This window comes from Amphiprion ocellaris, chromosome 19, assembly GCF_022539595.1.
Source record: "Amphiprion ocellaris isolate individual 3 ecotype Okinawa chromosome 19, ASM2253959v1, whole genome shotgun sequence".
Taxonomy (NCBI): Eukaryota; Metazoa; Chordata; class Actinopteri; family Pomacentridae; genus Amphiprion; species Amphiprion ocellaris.
Window position 1 is genome coordinate 6,085,000 of NC_072784.1, and position 27,855 is coordinate 6,112,854.

At 39.4% G+C, this 27,855-nt stretch overlaps 2 protein-coding genes across 2 annotated transcripts in view; both read left to right on the top strand.

Moving 5' to 3' along the window:
* The window catches only part of usp43b (ubiquitin specific peptidase 43b), a 115,598-nt gene extending 88,639 nt beyond the window's left edge, over nucleotides 1-26,959 (top strand). The window contains exons 10-16 of the mRNA XM_055005200.1: nucleotides 1,180-1,257; nucleotides 1,341-1,470; nucleotides 11,975-12,317; nucleotides 16,418-16,576; nucleotides 17,101-17,274; nucleotides 19,209-20,345; nucleotides 22,872-26,959. Of these exons, the coding sequence (XP_054861175.1) occupies nucleotides 1,180-1,257; nucleotides 1,341-1,470; nucleotides 11,975-12,317; nucleotides 16,418-16,576; nucleotides 17,101-17,274; nucleotides 19,209-20,345; nucleotides 22,872-22,882 (2,032 nt within the window). The 3' untranslated portion in view covers nucleotides 22,883-26,959. The remainder of the gene's footprint in view (nucleotides 1-1,179; nucleotides 1,258-1,340; nucleotides 1,471-11,974; nucleotides 12,318-16,417; nucleotides 16,577-17,100; nucleotides 17,275-19,208; nucleotides 20,346-22,871) is intronic.
* Nucleotides 7,021-9,958, top strand: LOC111568191 (tripartite motif-containing protein 16-like). Its single transcript, XM_023269704.3, has one exon. The coding sequence runs from the start codon at nucleotides 7,169-7,171 to the stop codon at nucleotides 8,852-8,854; it is 1,686 nt and encodes a 561-aa protein (XP_023125472.2). The 5' UTR covers nucleotides 7,021-7,168; the 3' UTR covers nucleotides 8,855-9,958.
* Nucleotides 26,960-27,855: the final 896 nt, after the last annotated feature.

Here is a 27,855-nt window from a genome sequence, read left to right on the forward strand (position 1 = left end):
ACGTAAGTCAAATATATACAGCATCAAACAGCAGCAGCATCTATACGAGTGTCTCCAAAGAGAAAGAGTTGTGCACATTTATGTATCTTTAACAACAGAATTAACTTCATTAAATAATTAAAATTATAAATTATCAGCTGCAGGTAAATCTACTATATCTACTATACATCACAGCTAAGTGAAAACAGGTATAAATCGGCATTGCACCGTTTACCAGACTAGCTCTTCCTTTCAGTATCAGCTGTATATGATTGAACTCATTTGTGTTGTCCCAGTAGCATCAACAAACCACCAATTTAACTGTTAACAAGTGTCAATTAATTATCCTTTTCCTGAGCTTTTTGCTTCACACAGTGATCTAATGAAGATTGTGACATGCAATTGAAAAAAGCTAATGGGTGGCCATGATGATTTTGTTTTTTCACCACTAAGATTCATTTCTAAAATTCCTCTAAAACTCCTTATGTATTGTTTTTCAGTAGTACCTGTTAAATTGAATATTTGTCCGTCTTTGTCGAACCCCTGTATTAACCAGGTACAACCCACTGTTGCGAAAATACATTAGCTTATTTTTTTTTAAATAATTTTTTATAATTTTGTATTATTTTCTATTGTGTATATATGTATGTGTGTGTGTGTGTGTGTGTGTGTGTGTGTGTGTGTGTGTGTGTGTGTGTGTGTGTGTGTGTGTGTATATATATAAATAAAAAAACTCCAATATAGAAAAAGTGAGCAAAAAATATATTTTTTTTATTTTTAGTTTAATTTTTTCTATTTTAGGATTTATACATATTTATAATTTTTTTCAGTTTTATTCTTTTGCTAATTTTATATTCTATATTTGGGTTTCTATATGTATGCATTATTATTGTTGTTTTTGTTTGTTTTTTATTTATTTATTTATTTATTGCTCTTTTTTTTCAATATTTGGGTCTTACAGGGTTAAGCCACTCATCCTTCATGAAGTACTGCAGCAATGCTGACACCTAGTGGTTTAAAAGCTTCAGTACACATATTTAATGTTGCAGTAGATTAACTGAAAATGTCCTTTAGCTTCAAACTGCAGCACATTTTAAACAGCATAGTAGCAATAAACAAGAAGACTGTTGATAAAAGAGGAGTCTTTTTGTACTGATGCGCCTTCCTCTACATCTGCTGACTGATTCTTCTGTCTTTTAGAGCTCTGAAGCTCTGCGGCTCAGGAGGACCTCCACACGTGAAGCTCATCATTGAGTGGGAACACAGAATCAAAGACTGGTCAGTGCATTTTGCATTACATTACTGCTGTGTTACTGTAGCATGTGCTGTATTAGCCTTACTCTTTACATCCTGATCCACAGCCTGTTTGGTAACATTCACGAGGAGGTGGTGAAGGATGCCGAGAGCGTGAGGAACCAGCAGCAGCAGCACGTCCAGCAGTACAGCTGCACCTTGGATGAGTGCTTCCAGCTCTACACCAAAGAGGAGCAGGTGTGTTATTATGCAGTACAGACACAGAGCCTCACGAATCCCTCCTTAATCTACTCTTGTAAGACACTATGGGTACACATGCCTAAACTGGGTAACTGATTGCAGTTTAAAATTCGTGTTAATCTTGTGGCAAAAGCTACAAAATTAGCCACATTTTTATTTTTGCATGATTTAAGTTGGGTGGCCCTGGCCATAATTGAAAGTTTCTGCTTATCTCTTGTTTAATAAACGGAAGAAAATGGACAGCATTTTAGCAGCTAGAATTATCGAAACAGTGTGCAAAATATCCAATAGTTTAAATTTACAGATAGGTGACAAATTAAAGGAAAATCTAACATATAGTGACTCAAAAAGTGTTTGGTCATTGATTCTCCAAGTTTCTGAAACTCTACTGGAGGGATGAACACCATTCTTTGTATTTCCTGATTTGGTGTTCTGATGATGGTGGAGAGCACTGTGTTGGTCCAAAATCTCCCATAGCTGATCAGATAGGTTGAGATCTAGAGACATCTCTGTCATTCTAAACTACTCATCCTGGAGGAACCCACTCCCATCTGGATAGAAGTGTTTCATGATCAGAACAACTTTGCGTTGATTTGACCCTTACATCACCTCTAAGGCTGCTTGTATTTAAAATCTCATTCTTTCAGTCACTATCCAGAGCACATGACCTTAGGGGGGGTTTGGAATGTAGATTGACTGCTTTACCCTCAGCTCCCTCCTCACCACGATGGTCTGGTACAAACTCGTGGGGCGGCCGAGCTACAGCCTAGGAGACGGAACCAGCTAAGGTGGTTTAGGCATGTGACTAGGATGCCATCAGGCATCTTCCTTGGGTTTCTGGACCTGTTCAACTTGAAGGAAACCCCAGAGTAGACTCATGGGTCAATATATAATTGCGGGACTTTTTCTAACATAGTTGACAGGTATCTTAGTTGACATTTTGCTGTTTTCAGGCCTAAAATCAACATGCCGCCTATAAACAAACATCACATGGCATTTTTACAGAAAGATTCTTCTAAATATTATTTATACAATTGAGTAAAATTGAAATTGAAAGTTATTTATAAAGCTATTGCAGTAAACCTGTTGACATGCCATAAATCCACTCTTGACTCACACACTACTTTATATTAAATAACTCAGAAAGCCTTGGAGTCTGGCCAGACTTTTCTTCAGGAGGAAATGACATCATGTGGAGCAGGTCATGTGATCTGGAATTAACACACTTCCTGGAGAGGTGTTTTTTGTAATGGGGAACTTAGTTGAAAATTGCACAATTTGTTATTTTCCATATAAAATTTGATATATTGGCAAAAAAGAAATATCTGTCATGATTATCTCAATTTAATAATTTATCACAATCAAAACTATTTTTGAATAAGCTCATTTTATTACTGTTTAGCTAATTAGAAGGTGGTTGTTATTGAATTGGGACGATTATTTAGTTGACATTTTAGTGGTATCCAGTCATTTTTTATTAATAAATGATTGTTTCCATGATAAATAATTATGGAATTTGTAAAGGCATGATCATAATGAACATAAAAACATTCATTTTTGTATTTTTAAGAAAAATATGTGCAAGACATATCCCATGAACTTCAAAAGTCCCTCAATTATATACTGACCCTCATAATTCTCTGGAGGACTTACATATCTCATCTGGCCTGGGAACTCCTCTGGATCCTCCAGGAAAAACTGGAAAATATTGCTGGGGAAATGAATGTCTGGTCTGGAATGCTTTGCTTCACCTGTTGATACCTGATCACAGAGAAGTGAAGGAAAATGCATGGAAAAGTAGACCACCATTGCAGCAAATCATCATCATAACAGAGCCACCAGATCCCCTCATTGTAGGAGTCAAGAGTTCAGGTTTTTTCTTTAATTTGTCACCTAGTAGAGATACCACAGTAACCCATTGGGGCAAAATGACTTTCCACTATTTCTGAGGTATTAAAATCTTATTTGTCTGGAATAAATGGCACACACATGGTTAGAAACACTGACTGTAAAAAGAGGAAACTTGTTTGTTCATAATAAACAGGCTTTGTTTGGGCCAGGCAGTAGAATGGTAGCAATCAACCAGGAAAAGGGTATTTATTTTCAGCAACACGTCAAGTGCATGCATCCTCTCCTCTGCCGTTAAAGTGGCCAGTGAAAGGCCACGTTAGACCGGCTTTGAACAGGCTTCTGCTGTCATTTGGAGTGTTACTGATTCAACAGTTGTCCATTTGTTTCTGTGCTGCTCATCCAAAATCCCCTGCTGTGTTCAGCCATCAATCACTGAGAGCAACATGGTTATTTTAGTGCTTTTTGGGTAGGTTTGTTGTGGTACGTTTCACTTCTTGTTAAGAGCATGTCACACAGGCATTCAGAATGTGAACTGGTTTACAATTTTACATTTTCAGTAAATTGTTAATCGTTGCTATACAGTATTTATATATAGAAAGCAGCAATGCACACAGTAAAAGGACTGAATGGAATCACCAAGAGAGGATATTTGTTTTTTGTACAGCTTTGACTTTACCAGTGTTTATTTACACAGCCAAAATGCACTAAAGACACCAAAATACTTCACAGTTCAAGTTCACTTCTTGTGCCAGATCCCTGACAACATTTCTCTTCCAGCAAGAAATAGTTATTATTAGTAACACAGTGACTTGAATTACAATATAATGTATCACTGTTGGGTCTGAAGCAGCTTTTATCCTCTATTTTGTCCACACCTTCTCATCCACAGTGACATTTATTTCTTATCTTGCAGGTTACTCAGTAACGAAATGAGGAACCCGCTGTTTTATGGACCATTTAGCGGTTTATGTTTCCGTTTTTTGTATGCAGATGTAGCAGAATGGAGCAAAGTGACATTTTGCACATTATTTAGACTTTAAACATTTGGATATTTGAAGCTAGTTGAATGTGAGCATTAGAAAACCTTTTGTAAAATTTGCAAGATGTGATTACTGAATTCATTTTGTGTCTAACATGGGTGGAGCCAATGGGTGGCCTCTTATAATCAGCAGTAAAATCTGTTGGAGGGTCGTATGTATTCACATAACTGGAGTTACATCCAGTCATTACTATTTTTCTGAAAGAAGTTTTTGCAGAAACGGTTCTTTTCAGCTCATACAGATGTATTTTAACAGCACATCCACCCCCATTCAACCACATTCAAACAGGAAGTTATTAGAATTGTCATTGAACAGTGTATATAAAATACATCAGTTTTATATGTAAAAAGATAATCAGTTGGTATGTCTTTTTACTGGTTGAACTTAGATTCAGCTGTGGACTTAGTTGACGCTCTTGGACAGACTCCTAAAGACTGTAGAGATGAAATCTATATGAAAGAGTTTGGGAAAAAAGTGCAATGAACTAGATATTGATTGATTATTGGCCGGGCTGATTATATTTACCGATACTTTGCATTTTTCAGATTATCGGTATCATTATTTTTATTGATCAGTTACTGATAAATTAAATGCACTACTTCAGGTTTGATGCACCCTTCCCTCTCCACAAACCAGGAAATTAGCTTCTCTCACAGTGGCTAAGGCTATGCTAACATCTAGACGCTAAGTTAGAAGGTAGTCACAGATTATCATGAAACAGAGTCTGGAAAACAATAATTAATAATGCTTTAAGACGGAGGTGTCAAAATAATTTTAGTTCAGGGCCCAAATTGATCTCAAGTGGGCCGGACCAGTAAAATCATAACATAATAGCCTATAAATAAGGATAACTTAGAATTTTTCCCTTTGTTTAAGTGCAAAACAGTCCAAGTATTCTGAAATCTTTTTACAAAATGTGAACAACCTGAAATTTCTTTAGAAAAATGAATTCAACAACAATATTATGCCTCAGTTTATCATTTACACGTGCATTCTAACGTACAGATCACAGTGTGTCACAGGTATCTGGAACTGAACAATGTAGTGTTTTACTTTATGATCAAAACAACATGTCAAGATCTAGAAATTATTTTAAATGTACATTCATGTCCAAATCTGTTTAGTAATCCTGACCACCTGAACTGACACACCACACAAGCTAAAGTGGGAACTAGTGAGGAGGAAGGTTAAGTTCTCCCTGTGCCTTGTAAATTTATACATAAAAAATACATTAAAGTTGTGGCAGTGCATCAACCAAATCAAACCGTTTTGTACTGAAGCTGCTTGCTGACATTATATTGCACAATGTTCAGTGCCTTCTCTGTATTTTTTACATTTCTGCCCTATGTTTGACACCCATGTTTCAAGATATGGATCTTAGTGGGCAGTTAAAGTGATAGAACAGAACAGCAGACATAAAAAAAAACAAAAACATTGGTTGATCCTAGGGTTGCCGCCTTTCAGAAATGAAAATAAAGAACGCCCACCACAGCTGCTCGGGGCCACAGTTCAATAAAGTTGGAAAGATATTCACAGATTCAGACGTCCAGCATCAATAACTCAGATGAATGTTGTCAAAACATAAACAATACCTCTTTCCCATCATTGTAAGGTAGACAATGTGCTACAAGTCCAGTTTTATCAAAGGTAGCTGTTTTTCAATTTGCAGGAATAACATTGGTGTCAACAGGAGCCAGTTGAAGGCTGCAGTGATTTTAGTGACACTACAATGTATAAGAGTGAAGTTATTGAATATTTGTCCCTCTTTACTGTTGCAGTGGTTTTGCAAATTGCAGACGGACCCTGTTCACTCCATAGACACCAATGTTATTCCTGTAGCTTGAAAGACAGCTACTTTTGATAAAACTGGGCTTGTAGCACATTGTCTGCCTTGCAACAATGGGAAAGAGGCACCGTTTATGTTTTGACAACCTATATCTAATGAGTTATTGATGCTGGAAGTCCGAATCTGTGAATATCTTTCCAACTTTACTGAACTTGGGGCCACTACCACCTAAGGAGTGATATATTTAATTTTGAAAAAAGCATTTAGCCATACTTAAAGCTTTAAGTGCTTTATTAACACGGAACTAAAAATTTTGTATTGTTTTATTATCACAGGTTCTGTCTGAAAAGAGGTGGCATCATTTTAAACAGTGAAATCAAACTAATAAAATGTAATGACCAACCAGTGAGCAATACTGGATTCTGCAAAAACATAAACAACTGAATGCAGAATACTGTATGACATTATATGTCAACTATGTGTATGTCAAAGTATTTTAAATTATTTTTGTCATACTTAATGATTCAGTTCAATGTACCTGTTTCTTGTAAATGGTAATAAACTCTATTCTGTTCTATTCTATCTCCATGTTATATGCATATAACAGCCTATAGCTGGAGAGAGAGAGAGAGAGATAAATAAATGTATATTATTGATTACCTTTACAATTAAATCTTTTGATCTAAAATCATATTTTCTATATATGTATATTTTTATCTTTCTGTTTTTTGTTCATACAGCTATGTATCTGTCAGAGCTATATATTTATCAGATCTCAGCCTGATAACTCTCGTCTTCTTCCTGCTCTCTAACACAGCTGCTCCACTCTGTCCACACGTTTCCTGGTTCCTCCCCTTCAGATCTGCACTCTGAAGATGGGTGGAACCAACATGTGGTGACGTGGAAGAGCTGCCAGGCCCCGTTCACTGCAGGAACACGTGATTTGTAGATCACAGCTCAGACTAGTTTCAGGAAGGAGAAAGTGAAACTCACACAGTCGCTGGTAGTGAGAGGAGAAATGGCTCAGAAAGGAGTTCAGCTGGACCGAGAAACCTTCTCTTGTTCCATCTGTCTGGATCTCTTGAAGGATCCGGTGGGTCTTTCCTGTGGACACAGCTACTGCATGAAGTGTATTACAGCCCACTGGGATGGAGAGGACCAGAAGAGAATCTACAGCTGCCCTCAGTGCAGGAAGATGTTCACACTGAGGCCTGTCCTGGAGAAAAACGTCATGTTAGCAGAGTTAGTGGAGGAGCTGAAGAAGACTGGACTCCAAGCTGCTGCTGCTGATCACTGCTATGCTGGAGATGAAGATGTGGCCTGTGATTCCTGTACTGGTAAAAAACTGAAAGCCTTCAAGTCCTGTTTGGTTTGTTTGGCCTCTTTCTGTGAGAATCACCTTCAGCCTCACTATGATGTACCTCCATTAAAGAAACACCAGCTGGTGGAACCCTCCAAGAACCTCCAGGAGAACATCTGCTCTCGTCATGATGAGGTGAAGAAGATGTTCTGTCGTACTGATCAGCAGTCTATCTGTTATCTCTGCTCTGTGGACCAACATAAAGGCCACGACACAGTCTCAGCTGCAGCAGAAAGGACGGAGAGGCAGAAGAAGCTGGAGGTGAGTCGACTGAACATCCAGCAGAGGATCCAGGACAGACAGAAAGATGTGAAGCTGCTTCAATGGGAGCTGAAGGACATCAGGGTCTCTGCTGATAAAACAGTGGAGGACAGTGAGAAGATGTTCACCCAGATGATCCATCTCATCCAGAAAACAGGCCGAGATGTGGAGCAGCAGATCAGATCCCAGCAGGAGACTGAAGTGAGTGGAGTCAAAGAGCTTCAGGTGAAGCTGCAGCAGGAGATCAGAGATCTGGAGAGGAAAGACGCTGAGCTGAAGCAGCTCTCAGATACACCAGATCACAGCCAGTTTCTCCACAACTACCCCTCAGTGTCAGCACTCAGTGAGTCCACACACTCATCCAGCATCAACATCCGTCCTCTGAGACACTTTGAGGATGTGACAGCAGCTGTGAAAGAGCTCAGAGGTAAACTACAGGACATTCTGAAGGACACCTGGACAAACATCTCACTGACAATCACTCAGCCAGATGTTTTACTGTCAGCACCAGAACCAGGACCAGGACTAGAACCAAAGACCAGAGCTGGATTCTTGAAATATTCACGTCAAATCACTCTGGATCCAAACACAGCAAACAGAAACCTGTTATTATCTGAAGGGAACAGAAAAGTAACATATAAGGGTCAACAACAGTCTTATCCTCATCATCCAGATAGATTCGTTTCATGGCAGCAGGTCCTGAGCAGAGAGAGCCTGACTGGACGTTGTTACTGGGAGGTGGAGTGGAGCAGAGGAGGAGTTTTTATAGCGGTTTCATACAAGAATATCAGCAGAGCAGGAGGTGGGGCTGAATGTGGATTTGGATATAATTACAAATCTTGGGCATTAGAATGTTCCCACTACGGTTATAGTTTTAGACACAACGACATCCAAACTTGTGTGTCAGGTCCTCGGTCCTCCAGAATAGGAGTGTACCTGGATCACAGAGCAGGTATTCTGTCTTTCTACAGCGTCTCTGAAACCATGACTCTCCTCCACAGAGTCCACACCACATTCACTGAGCCGCTACATGCTGGACTCTGGGTTTATGGTACAAGTGCTGAGTTGTGTGAAGTGAAGTAGACGGAGGTAACTGAAGGTGCAGTGAGTCTGACTGTGTCTTTGATTCTTTCACTCATTTAGTCTCCATCATTGTTGCTCAAGGCTCATTGTTGTTTCATTTCTACAGCACAGAGATCAGCTGTCAATCAAACAGTGAGCATCAGCACTCCTTGATCTTCTCATTTCTTCTTCTGCTCATCTCTGACTTTCTTCACTAAAATATGACTTTGATTTGTCTGGACGTTTCCAGCCCAGATGTAGTTTGTGCTCTCAGTCAGTAGAGAGGATTTATTCCACAGGACCAACAAGTGTAAAGTGTGTTTTGATCCAGTTTGGGTGTGCAGATGTTTTGTTGAGTCCCGACACACATCAGACAGCAGATGTTGTATCGTTGTGGACTTGATGTTGATTTTCATGAAGGTGAAACTTCCCCACGAGACTGTTGTTGGTTCAGTGTGGAAGCAGCTACACATTGAGTCTGCTTTTAAAGCATCAGGACAGAATAAGTGATGTTTGATGGAGGTTTCTGTTGTTCCTGACAAGTTTTCTGACTCGTCACTGAACCGCTGAGCGATGCAGTTTTTACAGCTGAAATATTTAAACATCAACAACAAACAGAAAATGCGCATCTGTCTCAGCTTCACACAGGAAATCATCAAATTCTGTGTTTTATTTTCAACATTTTATTGTAAATATTTCCATGTTTTCACCTTTCAGCTTCTCAGAAACTATTTTCTGATTTAAAATGTGCGTGGAAATGTAGCAGGAAGTGACTTTTATTGTGTTTTATTGTTTTCCTCTCATTTGAATTCATGTTTATTCAATCCTATGTTAGTGATGCATTTATGGAACCAGCTGAGGTGATGGAAAACTCAGCTTTCTATTCCAATGTGCTTCATGTTTCTTTGACAGAGATATATGTACAGACTATGTTGTATTTGTGGTTTTTGGTTGGTTTTTTTTGAGACATATGATCATGTTTTATTCCAGTCAGTAGTCATTTTATTCATCTTAGATGGTGACGTGTCATTTTGTTGGTTTGTTTTGTTTCTGACTGTCGACAAACTTGTGATTCAGCTTCATGTTAATCTGCAAACAAACGACAATAAATGAGCAGAACCTGGATTCTATCATTTATGCTGATATCATACATTGAAATCAATATTCTATCCTTAACCTGGTAGTTTGTTTGCAGTCTGACAGTTTATCTCCTCAGAAAAGGTCCAAACATGAAGAATCAGTTGGTATGTCTTTTTACTGGTTGAATTTAGATTCAGCTCTTGGACAGACTCGCCGTTAGTCTGGGATTCTAACATGAACCTTTAAAGGTGCTTAACAAACACCTTAAGTGCATATATATTCCCTTTTTCTCTGCAATTAATGTAGATTAAAATGAATAATATTTAATTGTGATTAATCAAAATGAATCCACAGCAACTCCTATAAAAGCTGTCTGGCTGCATCATTATATCAAAGCAATGAAAAATTACCCGCAGCTTGGTTCCCATTGAATGCTCTTTTACTGACTATATGTGATTTTCTTCTGTATTCCACCAGGTGGAGCTCCAGGCAAAAAGATAGGCACTGCTGTCAGTCTGAGTTCAGCCCAGGCTGTCGAAACTGAGCAGTCAGTTAATAATCAGTGTTTTAATTTACATATTTAAATGATTATCCCAGTACTTCTCGTACAACCTTTACATCAGGACGATTTTTTGATTGCATTTTATCACTCGTCAGTGTGCCGTTCTGTCTAAGCCAAACAATAATGAAGATTATAAGAAGATTCAAGACCTTTCTTTACTACAAACACAATTATACATAGTATAATGAGCAGTGAAATAAACTTAAAATTCTTTAAATTCTTAAACAATAAGAATAAAAGATAAAAAATACACATAAAATATATATATCTATGTATATATGAATAGATAGAAAGAAAAAGAAAGCAGGTGGACAGCCTGTGGGAAGAAGCTCCTCCTCATCTTCTCTGTTTGCCTTCAGGCAGCAGTAACGCCGCCCTGGTGGCAGCAGAGAGAACAGTCTGTGGCTGGGGTGTATGGGCTCACTTGCAATCTTCCTGGCCTTTAACCTGCATCATCTGTTGTAAATGTCCTGCAGGTTGGGGAGGGTGGTTCTGATGGAGCAGACCACCCTCCTCAGGGCCAAGAAGTTCTGCTGGGTGCTGCTGCCCATCCAGGTGGTGATACTCCCAGCCAGAACACCCAGTGGTGCAGGTGTAGAAGTTCCTGAGCACCTTGAGAGTAAAGCTTAAAGTCCCTCAGACATCTGAGGTGGTAGAGACGCTGTGGAGCTTTCTTCACCAGGGTGTTGATGTGACAGGATCCCATTAGGACCTGCATGATGTTAACACCCAGGTACTTGAAGCTCTCAAATCTCTCCACCTCTGTCCCGCTGATCCTGAGTGGGTGGTATGTCCTCTGCTGCGTCTTGCTGTAGTCCACAATCAGCTCTGTGGTCTTGCTGACATTCAGGGGTAGGCTGTTGCCTCTGCACCAGTCCTCCAGGTGGGCGATCTCTCTCAAATAGTCCTCCTCGTTGTTGTTGAAGGTCAGACCCACCACTGCTGTGTTGTCAGCAGACTTACTGATGCTGTTAGAGTCTGATTTATCACATCCTTTATCCAGAGGTTTCACAGCATGACATAAAGTTAGAAAGATAATCAAAGCAAAATGTTGTCCCTGAAGTTAGCTCTTTGTGATTTGCTTTTATGCACATTGCCGCCCTGCAGAACATGTAGAATGAGTCTGGGACAATCAGATGTACTTGGTTGTGTTGTGTAGTAAATGAAAAGCGAAACTTGACGTGAACAATTATGTCCAAGAGAAAATCTTCAGCACTTTGGTGTATGGTTTAGGTGAATGACTTTGCTTGAGAAGAACCACTCAACACTTCCCAGTGTTCAGGACTGCAATCAGAGGGCAAGTGGTTAAAGTGAACAAAAGTTGTAACCATGGCAACAGCTTAAAAATGTACCGCCATGTTTAAATTTGAGCTGATCAATGCTCATGCACAAAATCTGAGAATTTCTAAGAATATTAATATGTGGAATTAGGAAATCTAAGAAGGACCAGATATTGATTTATCAGAAAGAACTCTGGTCCCCTCTGGTTTCTCCTCCAGCTCGCCCCAGACGATGCCTGGAAGTGCCCCCACTGTAAGCAGCTGCAGCAGGGCGTGGTGAAGATGAGCCTGTGGACGCTGCCAGACATCCTCATCCTGCACCTGAAGCGCTTCCGGCAGGTGGGCGAGCGACGGAACAAGCTCACCACGTTCGTGCATTTCCCCCTGGCGGGCCTGGACCTGACGCCTCACATGGTGCACCGTGGCCACAGCACCCATCAGCCACCTCTCCAACCGGGCTGGAAGCAGCCCAGACGGCCGGACCTGGCTCCTCCTGACTTCCTGTACGATCTGTATGCCGTCTGCAACCACCATGGAGGGATGCATGGCGGACATTACACAGGTCTGATTTATTTATTCATTTAACCTTCGCTTAATGAGCAAAAAGTTCAATGAGATTAAGAGTCTTTTCTCCAAGAGTTCAGCTGGTTACAGATGCAAACAGATAAAACAATTCAAAGTGCTGTAGTATCATATGGGTCAACATATAATTGAGGTACTTTTGAAGTCCATGGGATATATCTTGCATACATTTTTATTAAAAGTAAAAAAAAAAACACTATATTTTTTATGTTCATTATGATCATGTCTTTACAAATTTCAGAATTATTCATTATAGAAACAATCACTTATTAATAAAAAATGACTGGATATCACTAAAATGTCAACTAAATAACCATCCCAATTTAATAACAACCACCTTCTAATTACCTAAACAATAATAAAATGAGCTTATTCAAAAATAATTTCTCGTTTTTGTCAACTTGTGTCATGTTTTTGTCATTTTATGTCTAAGTTTTGTTGTTTCCTGTCTTGTTTTTGTCGTTTAGTGTCTCATTTTTGTTGCTTTGTGTCTCAGCTTTGTTGTTTCGTGTCTTGTCTGCTTTGGTGTTTTCAACTTTTCCTCCATGTTGTTCTTTCTCTCATCCATCATGTTGACAGCTGCTCTGCTAAAGAAAATGGGACTTTTCAAGTCCATGGGATATATCTTGCTTACATTTTTATTAAAAATAAGGAAAATATAAATGTTTTTTATGTTCATCATGGTCATGTGTTCACAAATGCCATAATTGTTTATTATGGAAAGAATCACTTATTAATAAAAAATGACTGGATTTCACTAAAATGTCAACCAAATAACCATCTGAATTTAATAACAACCACCTTCTAATCAGCTAAACAATAATAAAATGAGCTCATTCAAGAGTAATTTTGATCGTCCTCTTTTTATTAAGTTGAGATAATCATGACATGTTTCTTTTTTGGCAATATATCAGATTTTATATGGAAAATAACAAATTGTATCTGTGTCTGAGAAATCACTTTGAACTAAGTTCCCCATTACAAAAACACCTCTCAAGGAAGTGTGTTAATTCCAGATCACATGACCTGCTCCACATGATGTCATTTCCTCCTGAAGAAAAGACTGGCAAGACTCCAAGGCTTTCTGAGTTATTTAATATAAAGTAGTGTGTGAGTCAAGTGTGGATTTATGGCATGTCAACAGGTTTACTACAATATCTTTATAAATAACTTTCAATTTCAATCTAACCTAATTGTATATCTAATATTTAGAAGAATCTTTCTGTAAAAATGTCATGTGGTGTTTGGTTATAGGCGGCCATGTTGATTTTAGGCCTGAAAACAGCAAAAATGTCAACTATGATACAAAAAGTTATATATTGACCCATTTAATCTCAAAAAGAAAACATGTGCAACAAGTCATTAGTGTCAGAGATGTTACAGGGTAAATGTGAGTGAATCCTAACATCTACATTCATACATGTCAGCTGCTAAGTCACATTAAGTTGCTTTCAACTGAAGGACTATTTACTGCTATTTTGCAACTGATTCCAAGAAAAGGAACAGATGCAAATTAGCTGCTAGCTAACTCTGGTGCAATTACTTTTGATTGTGTGCTGAAGTCCCTGTGAAAAGAAACAACTAAATTTAAGGGGGTAGTAGACTTAAACGTCCTTTGTCCCCAGTTCAGTACGGGTTCTGAGACATACAGCAGGAACACAACATGATTATACAATACAATCCAGTCTGATTGAGACCTATTCACACAGGTTCCTGCTGTAATTGTAGCAAGTGTACATCTACTGATTACTGACTTCAAGAGAGGTGAATGTCTTTACAGTGTTATGCTTGATGTTTGAGGGTTTTAATTAACTGAGGTTACTTTGTACAACTCTGCTTTCACATGAAAGAGTCTTGTAAATTCATGTCAAAAAAGCCTAATTATATAGTGATTATGATTCAATGTGAATCATAAAAAGGAAAAACTTCAAAGGAGAGCACAAGACAATAGCCTTCAATACCTTTTTTGACAGATACAGATGTGTAGGTATGAAGGAAGTAGATGAAGAATAGCTTTAAATGTGATCTGTATATATGAGGATACTTCAAAAAGTTCTCAACTTCATCAGAAAACATCACAAGAGGAAAACTTTTCTTGCTTTATTTTTCATCGAAGTGTCTTTTAACTTCAATGTACTTGGTCCACTGATGTTAAAACTTCGCTATTCCTTCACTGAAGGTCACATCTGGAGGCTCCAGATGCTGCTGGACAGCATGGATGACCTCATAATCACTCTGAAACTGGCAAATGCATAAGTGGGATTTTCAGTTTGGTAAATAGATAGAAGTCAGAACGGTCAATATATAATTGCAGGACTTTTTCTAACATAGTTGACAGGTATCATAGTTGATGTTTTTGCTGTTTTCAGGCCTAAAATCAACATGGCTGCCTATAACCAAACACCACATGACATTTTTACAGAATATTTCAGTTTTTGTTGACAACAAAATACAGCCTTATATTTCCCCTTGTTTCTAGGTGCAGTCGAGAACTTTTTGAAGTACCCTTGTCATACCCTTAAGCAAAAGATTTCAGATTTGTCTGAAAGCTAAGCACATATCTATGACATCCACACAAGCATAAAGCTGGTGTCGAACCAGGAGTTAAATTGATATCCTGATGTTCAAATTGCACCCTGTTACAGTTCAGCTCCGTCTCCATTAATATCACACCGTCACAAACTCTCATAGAAACCTTGAAATCTGCTCTCCAGCTCTGGTATGTTTTGCATAGAGTGTTCACTTCTTTTCTTCATCAAACAGCTTTCCAAGGCAGCAGGACCCACACTGAGAGAGGAGCTGTACGCTCACAGGAGTAGCAGCTGTGATAACTTCATTAATTACTGACGTCTAATGATGTGTCATCCTGGTCCTGCTAATCTAAATGCTGTTCTAGAAGCAAACATATGAACTGATGTGCTCAGACTCACAGTTTCTACGGTGAAATCATCAGGAACAGAGCTCAGGATGAGTTTGTTTATTTTCAGCAAATGTGCAAAAGTAGTTTCCCCTGGAGGATCAAGATATGCAAAGCGGATTAAAATTTGCAATAATGACGTCATTGCAAGGATGAAATAGTCTAATCACTAAAGTAAATAAAAACTCAGGCAACAGAAAGTCAGTCTGGCAATGGAAATAAAGTGTTTTACACTCTATAAGCCTGTAAGTTACAGCAGATACTTCATTTGGATCGATGCAGACATGTTTGGATTTTTATTTATGGGAATATTTCCTGAAATATAGATGCAAGTATTAACGACATCTATTAAAAAACAACAAAAATTACAAACAGCAGTTGTGGCCTGCAGTGTATTTGGGAATAGGTTTGTATATGTAGGGTGTTGTATTAACGTCCTTTGAGAATTCATCCAAATAACTGAAAGGTGCAAAAATGAAAATATTAATATAAAAGAAAATGAAAATCTTATTGGTGTCTGCCTTTTCAGATTGATTCAATTTACGACATCTGGCCAATTTGAAATTGCACCACAGATGGAGATGAATATGATTGAGCTTTTAACTTTTAAAAAAAGGCATTGAGAAGATTCAGCTGCAACCATTCAACCCAGAGTCTTTGTTCAGTTCACATCCACAGACACACACTGTTAGACTTTTAAAAACCACTGCTTTCTACTGAACAAATAGTTCATGTTTCAACTATCTGCAGTCAGACTGAGGGATCTGACATCACTGCACAAGGCCTCATTAATCCCATTGTAATGTGGAAACTAGCTGCTTCTTTTGGACATAGAGGAGAGGCAGGATGTGACTCTTTAATAAAATTCTAATTTCAACTTAATTTCTTTCCCAAATTTATGACTAACTTCCAAGTAAACATATTTAATTAAGATACTAAGCATAATAACTACACTGATATGGCATATTTTAGAAAATGTAAATAGCTTTTCAGTAAAAACGAAGTGACTACAGTTATTACAGTTCGGTTCATGTCGTATCTTGTCTTGTCGTATCGTGTCGTGTCGTATCTTGTGTCGTGTCTTGTCTTGTCTCAACTTAACGCTCCTGGATACATCAGTTGGATGTGTAATTCATCTCGCTCTGTTTTTATTGTATGTCCAGCCTTCTGTAGGAACTCGGTGGACGGCCAGTGGTACAGTTACGATGACAGCAGTGCCGAGCCGGTTCCGGAGGCGGAGGTGTGCACACGTGGAGCCTACATCCTCTTCTACCAGAGAAGAAACACCATCCCCCCCTGGTCTGCCAGTTCCTCAGTCACTGGTTAGTCTTCCTAATGCTAGACGATGGCTTTTTCCCATTTAGGAGAATCAGGTTCAATCTACTGCACGCTTGCTTTTAAAAAAAGATCATACAAATGGAGGAAAGGTGGCAGTGATATCACACTATTATTATCCACAGGTTTGACCTGCACAAGTCCATTTTCAACCTCAGTGTATACTTTCACTGTAATATCAGGCCCTGGCTAATGGCCAGTAAATGAAGGGTTTAAGTGATTGTAGAGAAAAGCTGACCTGTTGCCAGGAAAAGGTCTCCATTTCCTGGAGTCATAGAAACACTCTTCTTTGTTGTTCCAGCATAATGAGAATATTCACAGAGGAATGGAAATGCTGATGATCCCCTGTGGTTTCAGATTTCATTTAGCCGTCTAAATGCAAGACTGTTTCTTCCCTCTTCTCTCCCACTGTGACTTATGTAGAGCCATAGCTGTGGCTATTGGCAGGCTTCTGTCTCTTGGTGTGTTTAAATGAATCAATATGCAAAGCTCGATTGACCTGTGTTCATAGGTTCCACCAGCTCGTCCGCCTCCGACCACTGGCTGGTCCGACTGACGGGGGGCAGTAAGAGGGGCAGCGTGGTGTCAGGTGGACCCAACCCTGGACCTTTAGGGCCCACACAGGCTCCAGAGTCTCCAGAGTTGCCAGTGTTTGGAGAAGAACCCCCAAGACGAGTAGAACCAAGTAGGTTTCAAAGTTGTTTCAGTTTTAATTCAGCATGATGTGCAGCACCATTGGGTAAAAAGTGGAATAGCATAGTTTTACAATGCTGTATTGTTGCAAGTTTATATTTAGTTTAGGGAACAGTTGTCCACTGTCTTGCTGAAAATTTATTGAGAAGATGCTCTCAAATGCAAAACTCAAGTAATTATAAAGCTAAAATCAGCAGCTGCTCAGCTGAGTTTTGCACCAACAGTGTCCAAAGATAATAAAATCCAACTGCCAGAACATCTAAAACTCTCTCATTAACACACCGTATTTTGTTTTCAAACTGTGCAAATACCAAATGGCAAAAACATCATTATGCTATTTTTGAAGCAGAACTTTTTCTAATGGACTTACTTCCATTTGGAAAGAGAGGGGCAGCAAGGCTCTGGTCTAACTCGTAGTAAAGAAGAAATGTTGCCTCATGTTGTCTCTCAGCGTCTGCTTTTGAATCAGAGCATCTTGAATATGCGAATATTTGAAATAAACCATCCTGAATGTTTAAATGTTTTGAATGCTTATCATTCATTCCATGCTGACTCATTTATCCTGCATGCCGAGGGTTTTCTTGTCTTTTGCTCTATTGCAAATACTTTCTCAGTTTTTTGAAGTTTGGCCCTCTCAGCAAAATTACAGAATTTACGTGAAAATCTGAGGCCAGTTTTTATTTTGGCTCGACACCTGCTGTTTAAATGTGCTATACAAGTAATGGTGACTGGACTCTGCAGATCTTGGAGCATGCAAAGTTCGTGTGATGTAAATATATCACCTCCCATAGTCAGTGGACTCGTGCATACTATGTAGATTCAGACTAAAACATTGTATCAGTACAACAACTATGCACATCCTCAAGAGCTGATAATGAAGGTTTATGCATCACTAATCACCTTTTTCACTTGATTGGGTCCAGATTTATGGCATAGCCTTTGCATTAGATTGGATTGGATTTCACATGAATAAAGTAGCCAGTGAATGCAGGTGTCATAGAGATAAAAAAGGACCTTCCTATGAAACGAAACCACTGAATGTAATATTACAGCCAGTGAAAAGTATGAAAAGGTTAGCTTTTTCAAGTATTAATTATACCGTTTAGGGCTGAAAAATAATCTTTCTTTTGATGTATCTGCAATGAATAATACAAATGAAAAACTTCAAGGATTTTTAACATAGAGCCAAATAACTTATGATACATAATAGAACTTTATTAGTACTGCGCAGAATGAAAATGTGCTTGCAAGACAGCAAAAACTAGTGGAGAAAACAACTTTGAATATTAGATTGTCTTTTTTCAGGTAGAAAAAGAATAGTTAATGATCTGATTACTTTGAAACATTGAGCATCTTTGGGGTTTTGTGAATGCTCAGTACCAAGTTCTACCAAATCCTGTGAAAAATAGGCAGTTGGGGAAGCTTAAAATGAATTGCAAAAACAATGAACTGTTTAGTTAGAAGGGCCAAACTTTCAAAGATATAACTAAAGTGAAATATTTAAAGGACAGGTTTCTGGTTTTGCAAGATGTCATGAATTAAATAGAAGTCTGTACATCGATTTCTTCAAGAAAACGTCTGACTTGAACTGCAGGGACTCTTGAGTTGACATGGAATGACCCTATATATTTCATGTATTTGCATACTATGTTTCCCCCTGCATAAACCAGTTTCACAATATATTTGAAAGACTGCAATGAATTCCTATTACCTCCCACACTGCCTCTAGGCACCAAGGTTCTATCACACTTGAAGTTGTTTTATGGCACTTATCCGGGTTGTTTTCTCCTGACTAGATTCTTGCTTTTGTTACATGTACTCTCAAATGTATGTCGCTTTGAATAAAAGCGTCTGCCAAATGAACTAGTAGAATAATCTAAGTATGTCTTTATTGTTCAAGTTAATATATCACGTATTTTCCTACAGATGTGTCTGAAGTCAGTCAGTTTGTTCGAGGAACCCAAGGCAGGAGTGTAAGCATGAGATCACCAACTAAGCCCAAGGAGACGCTTAACAAAGTTCTTCCTCTGCGGTGGTCTTTTGGATCCAAAGACCGCATTAAGCACTCAGTACAGGCACAGTCTGGAGAGCTGGTCGAGTATCTGGAGTCTGGGCGCCGGCCACGCTGCACCAAAGACCCGATTATCTCGCTGGTGGCCACCCCACCACAAAGGAGCGTCCAGGGAAGAGTGTTTGAAGCAGGACAGGACTGCAGCTCACCCAGTGGCAGCAGCCTCAGCTGCACTGACAGACTCAGCTCAGACACTTGTTACTCCCCTAAAATACCAGAGGGACAGAGCAGACCATATCTTGAGAGAGGCATCAGCCATGGAGTTGGAAACGGCAGCAACGTCAACGTCAGAGATGATGATTCTCTGAGGCAGAGATCTTGTAAAAGAGGAAGGCCGGACCAGGGCAGGACCCTGGATTTCCAGCTGCACAGAGGGGCTATTCTAGGTGGCCACATCAGCCACAGCGCACCTCCAAGCAGAGACTCTACACTCAGAAGATGCAAGGTCCAGACAGGGGCGACCTCCAGGGCACAAAAAGACTTGTTCCAGATGGTCATTCAGTCTGAGGACAGGAGGGGGCAGAGGAGGCAGGAAGCTCGGAGCCAGGACAGCCTCTTGTCTTTTTTCAAGCCTGGTTTCATGAAGAAAGACATCACTAGGTCACCCATCAGGGGACAAGATAAGTGTATGAATGGCCACGGACAACTGGGGAGGCTGGCAAGCAGTAATTTAGCCAAACTGTCCCTCTCCAACGGTACACTGACTGCAGTGGCGCTAGAGGAGAGGAAGGGAAACATCGTCCCCGGTTGTGACTCAAACGCCTGCAAAGTACAGCTGGTCAACGGAAAGACCGGGAATCACGAGCCCGTTGACATTAAGCGCGCCCACAGCTCCAGCAACATCCAGACGAAGCTGGATTTGACATTTCGCAGGTGTGCCTCCCTGCAGAGGAACGGAGAAGTCGTGGTCCCTCCAGCCCACCGTGTCCTGCTGTCAGAGAAGCCGAGCTTCGCCACCCTGCAGCGGACACGATACAGTACCACCTCCCTGGGTAGGACCGGACCTTTCTAGGTCTCTTTTTAAGGCCATAATGCACTTTAAGACACATTGCTATGCTACATAAAGAATTTTTCCATTATCTATACACCACTTAATCCTTATTAGGGTCGTAGGGGGGGCTGGAGCCCATCCCAGCTGACTTTATCAAAAGGGTTTAACACAAAAAAAACCAAAACTAAAATCGTTCTGAATTGCTTATCTAACCTTAAGGTTATTTTTAAAAACATTTTTTAAAGAAAATTTGTCTCTTCAAGCAAAAATATTACTTTGATGTTTCAGCTTCTTCTGGTTGAGTCTGTGGAGCTTCCTGATGTCTGTTTTTACTTTTTTGCAAAGTGAACTCAGTGGACACCCTGGACAGGTCGCCAGTCTACATATACAGACAAACGATCACACTCACATTCACACCTGTGGGCAATTTAGAGTAATCAATTAACCTCAGCATGTTTTTGGACTGTGAGACTGTATTCTGGACCTGGAGAAAACCCATGCATGCACAGGGAGAACATGCAAACTCTATGCAGAAAGATCCTGGAAAGGCCTGGATGCAAACAGGGATCTTCTAGCTGCAAGGCGAAAGTGCTAACCACTACACCACTGTGCAGCCCCTTTTTGCTTTCCAGCTGATACTAAATTAAGTGGAGTTAATTAATCTATTACACATTGAACACATATATAATAGGGCTGTCAAAATGAACGCGTTAACACGGATCAATCCATCATCATGATCAATCTGATTAAAAATTTCAACGCAGTTAACACATCTGCAGCACAGAATGATTCAAAATCCCTGAAACTTCTTTGGCAACGCATTTTTGTCCAGTTTGTCCAAGTAGACTTACTGTCACGCAAATGGGCAGTTGATCCACTAGTGGCAGAACCAAGCAACTCCAAATGAAAGACGTTTAACCCTCGTGTCGCCCTGCGGGTCAAAATTGACCCGGTTTAAAGTTTGAAAATGTGAGAAAAAAAAGAATTCACAGTGAAACTTCTGATGTCCACATTTTCAACATTTTTGGGAAATCTTTGAACATTTTTGGTGAAAAAAAGAAATGTTAAAAATGTTTCTTAAGAACATTCACAAAACAATTTATGTGAATGTTCTTAAAGAAAATATTAGAAGTTTTACTGATATATATGTAATCACTTTAGATATTTTTAGGATTTTTTTTGGAAGATTTTTACTCATTTTTAGAAAATATTTACAAGAATTTTCTTGCCAAATTTGGGGGATTTTTTTTAAAAATAAAACTTTTAAGGAATTATTGGAATTTTCTTCCTGAAGGTTCTGCAAATTTTCAGAAATTTGGGGAATTTTTTTGCTGAATTTCTGGATTTTTTTCAGACAAGGAAACAGTATTTTTTGTTGCCCATAAATGAGGACAACAGGAGGGTTAAACAAACAGCACGTTGGACCTCTCTGTGGGAAATTTGAATACAAAAAACCCCCAAGTCGGAACAGTTGACAAACATCCAGTAATATTCACACTCTGCATCAAGGAGTTTTATTTTCACCGAAGCACTTCCAGCTTAAAGTACCACATTAACGTGAAGCATGTGTTGGTCTGGGATTCTAACATGAACCTTTAAAGGTGCTTAATAAACACCTTAAGTGCATAAATATTCCCTTTTTTCTTGAGTCTGCGATTAATATAGATTAAAAATGAATAATATTTAATTGTGATTAATCAAAATGAATCCACAGCAACCCTGTGATTAATCGTTTGACAGCACTAATATACAATAATTTAAGGTCCCATTCTGACTGGTCCTGCAAGAAACCAGTGCAAAAGGTTCCGAGGTACGTATTGAATATGCACAAACTGACATTGGGGGAACGGATACGCCATCTCAGCTGCAGTCTGAATGAAAGTAGAATGATGCGAATTTGCAAAGATCGGCGTCAAGGGGATAACAGCCGTGGATGCTACAAAACCTTTGAGAAAAAACTTTAGCAAGTACTTGCAGCATAATTTCGCAGTAGGATCCATATGAGCATCTCAGCTTCAGGAGCAATAGTAGTAAGAAGTGATTAACTGCTTGTAACTATAAAATATTGCCAACATTGAGTTAGGATCAGTCAGGATCTAACAGAACATTACTTAACAGTCTGTCCCGTCTCACATGAACGGCAATTTTCTCCATCACTGTGATAAGTTTAGCTGAGTGAAGCCAAGAAGAACATTTAGTGACCTGTGTCTGACTGAGAGAATTCGTCATTAGTGATTTTCACAGACCTATGAATGCACACTGCTACATATCCCACGTCTGGGGGGGCTGTAGCGGATAAATGTCACTAAGTTTGAAAAGCTCCTCTCCTGCTGACAATGTGGCATAAATTCAGTCTCACAGAAAAAAGCCAAAGACTTTAAATTGCAGTAAATGCACCCTCACTTCTCCAGTCTCACAATTCACATTTAAGTCTTTTTCATAATTCTTTTTTCATGTTAATCATAGTGATTTCTTTTTTGACATCTCACCATATGACTAATGCCTCTGTGTTATTTTCTCTTCTAAGTGCCTCTGTGACAGCCCAGAATGCCTGCTGAACACTAGGACCTCTGCTGATTTCTGCACACGGCACCCAGAGAAGCCCCCAGACGGAGTCATCACTTCTCTCTCCACTTCATAGTACTGTTCTAACTTCTTACCTGTGTGTGTCTTAAACGAAAATCTATGCAGAGTTGAATTACTGAGGAGAGATACTGCTGTCATGTGATTTTGTTCCACACATTTTGTTTGTTTACCGTCGATATATGTTGGGGTTTTTGATCAGCATTCGGAAAGCGGAGGGCGATTAGCATGCTTTCAGTCCATTACAACATCTGTTTGGAGCGTAGGAAAGGATCTTTTGCTTGTCGGTTTATGTGGTTTATACATTGAAAGAGCGAAGCAGCATATATAGTTTACAGATAATGGGCTAAGACGTGTAAGATTGTTCTTAAACACTGCAAAAAGTACTAACAACGCGCTGTAAATTGGCTGCTGTAAGAAGATAAATCATTTTCTTTATCACTTAGTGTCAGTTTAATATTCTATTATATTATTGATGCACTTTTTTTTTTTTTTTTTAAGTATTGCCATATTTTTTGATATGACCTGAGCATACATGCTAATTTGGACAAAGAGAAAGAGTTTCTTTAAGACATTTGATGTACGAATTGTAACAAATGGATGAATAAATAGGATGTACAATATATGAAAAGTGTAAAGGGACTTTCTATACTGACAGCTTGGCTTTGTTAGTTTTTTCAAAAGCAAACGTGAAATTGAAAATGACTTCCTCACCATGACCATGACCCTAGTAATAACACACACACATATATTAACCACCTTAGTTAGACTTGAAACTCCTACTGATAAAATACCAACATTATCAGGTCCAGATACAAAGGCGTCGCTTCCTTTGAAGCAGTTTTCTCATTTGGGATTGAAAAGGGGATTCACACTGTGTACACAATTATTCACATTTTGATTTGTTGCAGCTTTATGCTACAGCCGTTAAATTTAATTTGGTTCCTCATTAGTCTGCATTAAGACCTCATAATGATGAAGCAAAAGCTGAATTTTATATAAATAATATATATATTGTGTCTGCGATATTTTATAATAATAATAAGCAGTTAATCGAGTTATACCGACCACTTCTTACTGCTGTTGTTCCATGTGCGTAAACTCTTCAGCTGTGGAGAGGCTCATATGGATCCTACTGCTAAATTATGCTGCAAATATTTAATAAAGTCAAAGGAAAGGCTCCTGCAAACAGCTGGAAAGTGGACTTCAGCTCCTGCTAAGTATGTGTAAGAACAAAACTAACTAAAAAAATAAAATAAAAACCTAAAAATAAATATTTACATGCATTTCAGTTTGTATCAGATGTAAATAAATCTTACCGATCTAAGTATTCAGACTGTTTACTTAATAATAATATGAAATCAAGATATGACACTAGCCTTGCACAGGAGCAGGCTTTCATTCAGAGCATTTCTTTCCCCTGTTCAGCTTTCTGCCTGTCCCTGCTTCCCCACAGCATGATGATGCCACCACCATGCTTCACCACTGGGATGGTACTGGGGAAGTGATAAGGAATGCCTGGTTTCCTCCCAACGTGACTCTTTAATCATGTCAGAGAATCTTTTTTTGAGAGTCTCAAAGTCCTTGGGGCTTTCTTGCAGATTTCATTTGTCTTCCGCTAAGGAAAGGTTTCAGTTGGACCATTCTGCCATAGAGTCCAGATATGAGGAGTGCTGTAATGCTGAAATCTTCTATCTGCACACAGAATCTCTGGAGCTCAAGGAAGTGATGATAACGTTCTTGGTCACCTCTCTTACCAAGACTCTTCTCCTGCAGTTGTTCATTTTGGCTGGAAGTTGTTGAATACTTCTTCCATTTTAGAACTACAGCAGCAGCAATGTTTTTATGCCTCGACACAATTCTGTCTCTGAGCTCTGTGGCGAAGGAACATTTTTTGCTGTAATCTGCTTGTCAACTGTGAGATCTTATGTAGCCAGCAGGGTTTTCTTGCCTTAGAATGGGCTTTTGGGAGTGACTATGCATGACAGTGAGTATGATCGGCCTCCATAGGAAATAGGAAAAGAAGTGAGTCTGTGTTGCCTTCTTTTGGAGAAATTGGTGCATTTTCCAGTTGTCTGTGACACTTTAACGAAAATGTTTATTGTACTTGAATAACTGAAAGACCAATTTACAAAGCTGATTTTTTATTTTTTTTAATTCTTAGTGTTCATCTTTTTGGTGGTGGGAATTTTCATTTAGGGGGTGCCAAAAACGTTGCTGCACAGGTGTTGGACTCTCCATCACCAGATCATTTACAATCAGTTGAATTTACCCCCAGAGGGCTTCTACCAAGTGTCTGCTGTGTAGGACTAGATGTTTATATCCCTTCTTGTATACATGAGACACCTAAGACTGTAGGATGGTCCAGTAAATGAGAGCATCCTCTGGGTTATCAAGTGGATGCCCCCCTTCATCGGTGTTTCATTGATCGGCCCATGACATCTCCAGAGGGTTCAGCAGTGAATCAAAGCGTCCCAGGTTCACCCCCCAGATGCCATCTACTCACCTGAAGGCCCAGGTGGAGTCCTTTTTCTTCATCCACAGCCACTGATTTCCCTTTTCAGCAGCTCTGGAGAGGTCCTTGATGGCCTGCTGGTGGGCCTTCCAACGTACTCCCATCTCCTGGAGAAACCTTGATGTGGAGGTGGCTACGAATCGTCTGCAGCCTACTTCAACTGGTCGGACCCTCACCTTCCAGCCTCGCTGTTTTGCATCGGCGGCAAGCTCCATATATCTCAGCTTCTTGTGCTCGTAGGCCTCCTCTACTGAGCTCTCACAGGGCACTGTGAGCTCAATGATGTAGACGTGCCTAAGCGAAGCTGACCATAGCACCAGGTCTGGTTGCAGGTTGGTGGATGTGATCTCAGGTGGAAACCAGAGCTTTTGGTCCAGGTTTACCAGCATCCTCCAATCACAAGCCCAAGAGGACCCCCACCCTCACGGACAGATGTTGTTTCTTGCCAGCGGGTCCACGTGGGTGGAAGGCCGTTAACACTCATCTGCTGCGTTTCCAGCACTACCTCCAAATACTTCAGCACCTGGTTCTGCCACCAGGTGTGTCGGCCTTGAGCGAGGCTGGTCTTGCAGCCTACTAAGATGTGTTTGACTGTAGCTGGAGTTGGACAGAGTGACTTATAGCAAAGGGTCTGAGTACTTACGTCAATGTGATATTTTAGCTTTTTCCTTTTTAAATTTGCCAAAACGTCTATAATTTAGCTTTTGCTTTGTCATTATGGTGAGTTGAATGTAGACTAATGACAAAAACACTTTGAATACTTTATATGTACAGTGCACATATAAAGTATTCAAACTGTTTTTGTCATTAGTCTACATTCAACTCACCATAATGACAAAGCAAACGTCTATAATTTAGCTTTTGCTTTGTCATTATGGTGAGTTGAATGTAGACTAATGACAAAAACACTTTGAATACTTTATATGTGCACTGTACATTCATTCCACAGCCGTTAGTCACAAACACCATTTCTGTGTCTATTTTTGCTGCTGGAGGGAAGAAACTTCAAGGGAACGTAAACATAAATCATAATTTTATCTGGATGATAAATCTTCCATTTTTTTAATGTACCATCTCAGATGCTTGTTTGTTTACTTTTGCATTGTAAAAAATTATTCTCTGAAGATTGTTAGTGAGAGTCCTGACTGGTTGCTACCTACACTGTATCTGTCTTCACCTCTCATGTTGTGTCCCTTATCATTACTGTTTAACACCAAAATTAAGTGATAGTATATGAAGGATGTGTCTGAGACATTGTTTGGGGGAAAAAATGGCTAGATTATATTTTATTAACTTTTTTAAAGGTCTACATTTTGTACCAGATGTGTAATTATGTAATTTAAGATTAAAACTGTATGTTTCAGGATACTTGTATAAGGTCATAGATTTTGGTAAGCGGGTTTGAATTGGACACAACACACAAAAGTTCCTGTATAGGACTGTCTATAATGTCTGCTTAATGTATTGCAAGTTTTATGGATTGCAAATTAAACACAGCTTTTCTCACAAATAACGGATGATTCATGTCAGCCTGCTGGGCGTCTCGTCATTCTGCCGTCTGAGCCTCGCATCTAGCAGCTATCTAGCAGCTATTGTTTAGGATTGCAGACAGGTGGACCTCTTCTGTATGAATGGGGTGCTCTGCTACAGTCAAACAATAATTGGGGGAAAAATAGCAGCTCTATGCCTTTAATGAAGACTCGTTTCCCTGAAATGCGGTGAAGTGAGACCAGAGTAGTGAAAGGTTTTGTGCAACATTGAGTGCAGCTCCTGTTTGATATGTAACCGAGGAGTTTGAATGAAAGGAAGGTTTCAAGAACCACTTTTCATTTCAAAAGTTCTGGGGCAGTGTCATTAGGAATTGCATGCCACATTTGCTGTGCTTCTACCAACCAATATCAGAAATATCTTTCAATCTAAAAGGCCCTCAAGGCCTCCAAAATGTTATCAATGACATTCTGCTTAAATTATCCCTTTGCATCATCTTACAATGATTTTGGTAATTTTAAGTAGATGTGCGGGGTATATGACCTTTTGAAAACGATATCAGAAGCCTCACTTAAATGTTAAATGATTCAATTTTGTGTCACCTTAAAGCAGGGGCGTGAAACATACGGCCCGTGGGTCAAAACCGGCCCCCCCGGAGAGTCCAATGAATGAGTCCACAGAATGACTTTTCAAAGTACAGCGAAGACATTAACTGCAAATTTTAAATTAGACCTTGAGAAGTTGTTTTGATCACAAATAAAGGACAATACTAGATTGTGCAGTTCCAGATACCTGTGACTGAATGTTTTGCGCCTTTTTAGACACTCTGTGATCTGTCAATTTTAATGTGTAAATGATAAACTGAGGCATAATGATGTTGAAATTGAACTTATTTTTCTTAAGAAGTTTCAGGGTGTTCATAATG